The sequence below is a fragment of the Peromyscus californicus genome, unplaced genomic scaffold (genome assembly GCF_007827085.1).
Source record: "Peromyscus californicus insignis strain IS unplaced genomic scaffold, ASM782708v3 Scaffold_10__1_contigs__length_136768540, whole genome shotgun sequence".
Lineage (NCBI taxonomy): Eukaryota > Metazoa > Chordata > Mammalia > Rodentia > Cricetidae > Peromyscus > Peromyscus californicus.
Genome location: NW_026294391.1, coordinates 20,089,860 through 20,096,824, shown reverse-complemented (window position 1 = coordinate 20,096,824; position 6,965 = coordinate 20,089,860). Strand labels below are relative to the sequence as shown.

Below are 6,965 nucleotides of genomic sequence, written 5' to 3'. Positions count from 1 at the left end.
ACACTAACATTTGGACTTCATACAAGACACAAAGAGGCAAGTATTTTATGTCTTCCACATGGTTTTTATTAATCACTTTCAATATCAAGGGCCAAAGAAGGCCACTGACATAAGATTAGGCTGTTTCTTGAAATCTTTTCAATCTGAGTACATCTTCATGATACCTTAAGTACTGGGAAGTCCACTGCTAGTCTTTGAGGCCTATGGGGCCTGCACTGACTGTTATACCTGTGAAGTTTCCTGAAATTGAGTATGTGAATTAGACTCTTTGTGCTGTTTTCCTAGCTATAAAATGGGGATACTGATAGTGTGGATCTCATTGGAAGGACAAGAATATCCGATGAGCCAATACCTCTAAAGTGTATATATGAGGCTCCAACGAAACAAAACATGAGAAAGGAATGAAAAATTTGTTCACACATGGGGTTGGGGAGACATTGTTCTGAGCTAAAATACCTGTCTAATACAACCTCTTTTGGTTTTTTTTTTTTTTTTTCCGAGACAGGGTCTCTCTGTGTAGCTTTGCGCCTGTCCTGGAACTCACTTGGTAGCCCAGGCTGGCCTCGAACTCACAGAGATCCGCCTGGCTCTGCCTCCCGAGTGCTGGGATTAAAGGCGTGCGCCACCACCGCCCGGCCAATACAACCTCTTTTACTTAAGGTTTTCCACCTCTTGTGTGACTCCCTGTCTGGTCAACATTTCTTGTTATTTGGAAGATGTTTATGATCCTGGCTTCTTTGAAATGGATCTCCTGACCCATGATACACAAAGGTAAAAGCTTAAAATAAGCTACAAGGAGGCTTTCAAATTGTATCTTTCTGAGCATCATACATCTACTTCATAGGATTCAGACATGGGCAGAACCAGATCCTGCCAGGCTAGCTCATTTGTCTAGAACAAAGACATTCTCCACCCTGTTTCTAGTTGTGCTTCAAAATTCACTGCTTCTGTAGTCCCTGCCTCAGATTTGTCTTGGCAAGGAAGAGGGTGTGGGCAGGGTGTTACTCAAGCCACCATCAACTCCAAACCCATCTTGCTGATGTAACTTCCCAAGTAGTACAGCTACCACCTTCTCCCAGTTAGGAAGCACATTCCACAGAGACTATGGAGTGGTGGGTAGCTGGTAAATTTTCCTGGCAAGGAAATCCAGTTTGTTGGCCCCTCAAACCTTCTGTATGGTCAATGGCAATGCCATTTTCTACATGGCTTAGCTTTCTATCTTTCTGCTCAAGGACCCAGTGGCATCCCTCATGGCATATTCATGAACATTAACATTATATCCAAAGATATGAAATAGAAATTATCTAAGTGAATTTGATCATGCAGTAAATATGGAGTTGTAATTTGGTACAAAAGAAGATATTTGTTCAATAAGGTAGTCAGGATACATCAAATGTTTCAACCAAAAGAACCAAATTTTGTATGTGGAACTTGAGTAAGTTATGAGAAATTATTCATCTGCCCTTATGATTTCCATGTAGATTTTAATTTTGTGGCACAGAAAAAAGAATTCAGGTTTTCATACATGTTCATCAATCATACATGCACAAGCACAAGCATGAACACATATGCAAAATACATACACACATATACATACATACATACATACATACATACATACATAAAACTGAAGTATGGAATTTTGACATCATGTCACTGGGTGTACCATGTGAAACATTTGTCATTTTGCTTGGTTCTTTCAGTAGACAATATAGGTGACTTCAGTTTATTTGCAATAATCACTACCAAAATTTAGAAATGAAATTACTGTGGACATTCTTCTGCTTATTTCACTCATATAAGATACTTAGGCATTGCAAACACAGCTGAAATAAGCATCATCTTAAATATGATACTGAAAATTTTTTACTATTAATTCCAAGCATTAAAATTCTTAGGTAACAGAAGGGGACTGGAGAGATGGCTCAGAGCATGGACTGTTTTTCCAGAGGACCCAGATTCAATTGCCAGCACCCACATGGCAGCTCACAACTCTCTGTAACTCCAGTTCCAGGGAATCTGACACCCTCACACAGACATACATGCAGGCAAGACACCAATACAAAGAAAATAAAAATAAAGTTTAAAAAAGAACCATAGCCACATATTTGTAAAGGAAAATTTCAATATTACTACAAAATATTATTTTCATACACAGTTGTCATACATTGAAAGTTTTTCACTCTTTCTTAATTAAGTTGAGATTAAAAGATCACCAAAGTTTGGAAGAACTTTTTCATGGGCTCTCATGATATTATAAATATTGGCTCCTCTAAAGTCTCCAAGTCTTGAGGAATATCTTTTATAAAGCCCAAGCTGTTTCCTCCTGTTTGACTGTTTAGTTAATCTATGCAAAGATAAATCTTCTGAAGATTCAAAGTCTTTAAACATACCCAGAGGAAAGAATTGTTTCCAAAAGTTTCTTCCTAGAATAAGTCTCTCTTCAATAATGGTAAGCTTTTGTTGTTCCTCACAAATGCTTCTGATAAAGGAATTTCAAGTAATGGAACTGAAACTATTTGAAAATAAATCTATTCCTTAATGTGTGACAGAAGGCTGATTTATCTAATGTGGCTTAGGTGTTTATGATGATTTGGGTAAGTGCAGAAAGACTCCTGTTTACTTTGGTGGTTTTATTATCAGATACCCACAAGGAACTAAAGCTTTGATCTACTTCCTCGGGAAGTTAATCTTTGATTAGGTGGAGATGTGTGCAGTGATAGCTACAGGGATACACAGCTTTAATCCCAAGGTGCTGGATGCTTAATTCAGTTGAGATTCTTGGAAAGGAGATTTAAAGAAATAAGTAATAATTATACTCTTCATAGGCTTTGTTTTCTGGAATGAGTTTTGAGTAGCTCTCCTTAATTTTTTACAGTTTAATGAGGATGCTTAGGAAAATAGATTTGGATTTACTTGGAATGTCATAAAATTTATGACTTTTGTGGTTCTCAGTAGGTACATTTGAAAGGCTCCTTTTGATGAAGTGGCAGTTTGGGTGACGTTGTATATTCAGTTTGCCTCAGAGTAAAGGCTAAATACAAAGAAATAGTGAAATAATTATTCTCAAACTGAAAATTCTCATTGAACTTGCTTTTAAAACTATAAGTTACATATAAGTTACATTTTTAAATTTATTTTTGTGTGTGTGTAGACGTGTACATTGCCACAGCATGCACATTGATGTCAGAGGTCAATTTGTAGGTATGGTTCTTTTCTTCCATCATGTGGGTCCCAGGGATAAAACTCAGGTTGTCAGACAGAAGGGCAGGTGACTTCATCCACTGAGCCATCTTGTCTACCCCCAACTGATACTTTTCTGTAAACAAAGATTTTATATATCAAGAGCCACTAAATCTGAATATAGTCCATTTCATTAGAAAATGCTCTTAAAGGAAACATAATTGTTTTAAAAAGATATGATTCAGTTATAACTCAGAAAATGTGAATTTGGTTAATGCAAATCTAAGGCAATTTTATTAACAGAGTAATTCAAACAATATCTATCACCTTTCCACTTACATATTGCATTACAACAAAACTGCTTATCAAAAAAGAAAAGAGAAAACAAAACGACACTGATTTTTTTTCTTTTTGTTTTTATGAGACAGGGTTGCTTTCTGTAACCTTGGCTGTCCTGGACTCACTCTGTAGATCAGTCTGGCCTCGAATTCACAGAGGTCTGTCTGCCTCTGCCACATAAGTGCTGGAATTAAAGGCATATACCACCACTGCCTATCTTCCATAGATATTTTTTTAAAAATACTATTTATTTACATACTGATTGATTTTTATATGGGGTTTTGTCTGCATGTACATCTACATACCAGAAGAGGGCATCAGATCCCATAGGACTGCAGCTATAGATGGTTGTGATCCACCCTGTGAGTGCTAGGAATTGAACTCAGGTCCTCCGGAATAGCAGCCAGTGATCTTAAGCGCTGAGCCATCTCTGCAGCCCCACCACATCAATCTCAAAATATGAAGTATGAATAAAACAAATACAGTTTTGTTATTTGGGCTAAATCTTCATTCATTTTTGGTTTAAAGAAGTTATAAATATTACAATTAGAAGAAGTAAAGCCTATCAGAAGTATGAATGAAAAATTTCAGAGGTTTTACTTATTTTTCATTTAATTCATAATTTTAAATGAATTGATGTGTGAAACAAGAAAAAATTCTTAGTAACAAATGTACACATTTGTTAGATAGAGTGAAATTTGAAAGATAAATTTGAAAGACAGAGTGAAATTGCTCACCAAAACCTCTTATAGATGGAACCATGGAGTTTAGGGCTTTTTACACTCTTAACTGTAGTATGTTGAACCCCAATACATAGGTAGACTACTTAAATACAACTACATGCCAGCAGGGACAAGGTATGAGAGTATAGTGCTCTGTAAACCATGACTCATTTTGTATTCCCAACTTCCCCTGTGTTCCTTACTTTACTATATCCCTGTTCAATCTCTTCTTCAGATTTGCCAATGCAATGGAATGCATCTTCAAGCTGAGTGGCCTCCTTTGCTGCCTATCAGCTTTGGTGTTTGAGATAGTCATTGCAAGCAGTCAATGCTGGCGCCTGTGGGAATTCGACAACAAGGTTGTGCAATTTGTGTCCTTTGGACTGTGGGAAGCTTACTACCCTCAAGAGTTTAATGTCTCAGGGACTGTAATCAAGACGCTGGTGCATACTCCTATCAATTCCACATGGACAATTTCACCTGAATTTCAGTATGCACAGACCATGATAGTGTGGGCCATTCTGATGAAGCTTGTAGTTCTGATTTTTGGTGCAGTCGCCATTAAGATCAGCTGCATGGAAGACCCATTCGTGGAGATGGAGATATATTGCTACAAGGTCTCTGCCTTAGTTTTGTGCATTAGCAGCCTCTTCACATTTGTTTCTGTGAGCTGGAACCACTTCGCCGATCATTATGGACAAACCACTCTTGACTTTCCGCCTAACTTTCCTGTTAGAAAAGAAGCATTGATAAACAAACAGTATACTGCTATCTTCCCAACAGCGGTACTGACAACCACCATGTCACTCTTTGGTGTGATCTTCCTTTTCTCTGAGATAAGCTCTTTGAAACTACAGAGTCAGGTGAAGGTCCCGTGTGCTTACATAGTGGCCGAACAAGAGGTCTGAAGTGAGGGCTCCTGCATTTGAAACATCTGTCAGAAGGTGCCTAGAACAAATTTGCTATTCATACACAGAACTCCCGTAATCATCAATTAATTCTAAATAAAGCATCAACTTGATTCTCTGGGTTTGTCTAAATTACTTCCTCCTATATCTGTCTAAAGTGTTACTTTCTTTGAATGTTTTCACATCCTAAATTCTGAAGGCCATGATCATGTGTTCAGATATTTCCAACCAGCATTTGCAGGCAAAAGTAATGGTGAAATGCATGTTGAAAACAAACAGGACAAATACCAAGTGAAAGAAGGTTTTTAATGTAGCTGCACCTAAGCAATGAAAAGTAACCACAGTTCTGTTTGGAGACCCTTAGGTGCTCAGGTCTAATGAGGGCAGATCTGGGCTTCTTTATTGTTGGCTCTGGGGACAGTGTGTGCCCTTTGCATGTAGGAAGGCGATGCTGTACAACGGGCAGTGGGCATCTACTATCTTTCTGCTTGTGAATATCACAAATGGCCAGATGTTCCCAGTGTTCTCTGATGGAACAAGTGGTGTGGAGATCATAGGACAGCTTATCTGACATACTTCTTAAAAAATTCATTTCATTTTCTTTTACTCTTATTGCTTTTTTGTTGTTTTCACATTATGTGTTCTGATCCTTATTTCCCTGTCCCCTAGCATCCGACTTTTGCCCTTGCAACCTCCCCTCCCAAAACCAAATTTAAAAGAAAAACCAAAAGACATACAAAACAAAGAAACAAAACAAAACAAAACAAAACAACAACAAACAATGAACAAACAAAACAAAACAAAACAAAAAGAAAGAAGAAAAAGAAACTTGTGGAAACTGTAGTGTGACCTGTTGAGACACACAGTTTACCCTTTATTCATCTTGCAAGTGTTCATTGTCATGAATCATTGGTCTTGTTTGAGGCTTCTGGTTTCTGCTGCATCACTGATAATGGGCTTTCACTGGGACTCCTCTTGGACATCCTGTTGTTGTCCTATGTTGTGGAAATCCTGCTGTTTTGGATCTGTAGGTTTGTTCCCCTTCCATGCTCCAAGAGTTCATAGATTTTTGTGGATGTTAGGGTGGGCCAACTCATAGGCCTGGTTCTGAGATTCTGTGGTAGCTGGGTTGGTCAGTCTACCAAGTTTACCTCATTGTCACTACCTGGATGAGCTCTCCAGCACTGCCTTAGCTAGCTCACCCAATACAGCCTGCACCAAGGATCAGGGCCAGTTCTCCTGCTCTTAGGCCCTCAGATCAGGGTCCCCCTCACTCATATAGCCAGGGCCACCTCTACTGTTTTGCCCAGGAAAGGTGCAGGGCTCTCTCTCCCAATTGTTGTAGGAGGCATATGAGGCAGGTGGGTCAGCTCTCTTGCTCTCATACCCTCAGGGATGGTTCACTGCTAACTTAACAATAGGGTCAGCTCTAGTGTGCTGCCCAGGTGGGGTACAGGGCCTGTTTTCCTGTGTGCTGTGGCTGGTGTAGAGCAGGTCTAGTTCTCTCACTTTCATGTCTCTGGGGCCAGCTTTCTCACCTGCCACAGGTAGCAAGGGGCATATGGGGAGCATCTTTCTCTCACAAATGTCACTGCATGGCAGATGAAGGGGGCAGGGTCAGCTCTGTTGTTCTCTTGCTCTCAGGGATGGCATGCTAGAGTTCTGGACAACAGGGTCAGCTCTAGCATTCTGCCCAGATGGGAAGCAGAGGCTGATTTCTCATGCACTTCAGACTCTGAGGGTCAGGGCTAGCTCTCTCACTCTTATGATCTCAGGACCAGCTCTCTCATCTGCCACAGGTGGTAATGAGTGA

The 6,965-nt window shown here is 39.5% G+C and overlaps 1 protein-coding gene across 1 annotated transcript; it reads left to right on the top strand.

Moving 5' to 3' along the window:
* Positions 1 to 742: 742 nt before the first annotated feature.
* LOC128113949 (uncharacterized) lies at positions 743 to 5,152 on the top strand. The gene is made up of 2 exons (XM_052743802.1): positions 743 to 771; positions 4,480 to 5,152. The coding sequence occupies exons 1-2, from the start codon at positions 743 to 745 to the stop codon at positions 5,150 to 5,152; spliced, it is 702 nt and encodes a 233-aa protein (XP_052599762.1).
* The last annotated feature ends 1,813 nt before the right edge of the window (positions 5,153 to 6,965 follow it).

Coding starts and splice junctions, on each gene's coding strand:
- LOC128113949 (XM_052743802.1), top strand. CDS start 743: ATGGATCTCCTGACCCATGATACACAAAG. Junction 772..4,479: donor CTGACCCATGATACACAAAG/GTAAAAGCTTAA, acceptor TCTCTTCTTCAG/ATTTGCCAATGCAATGGAAT.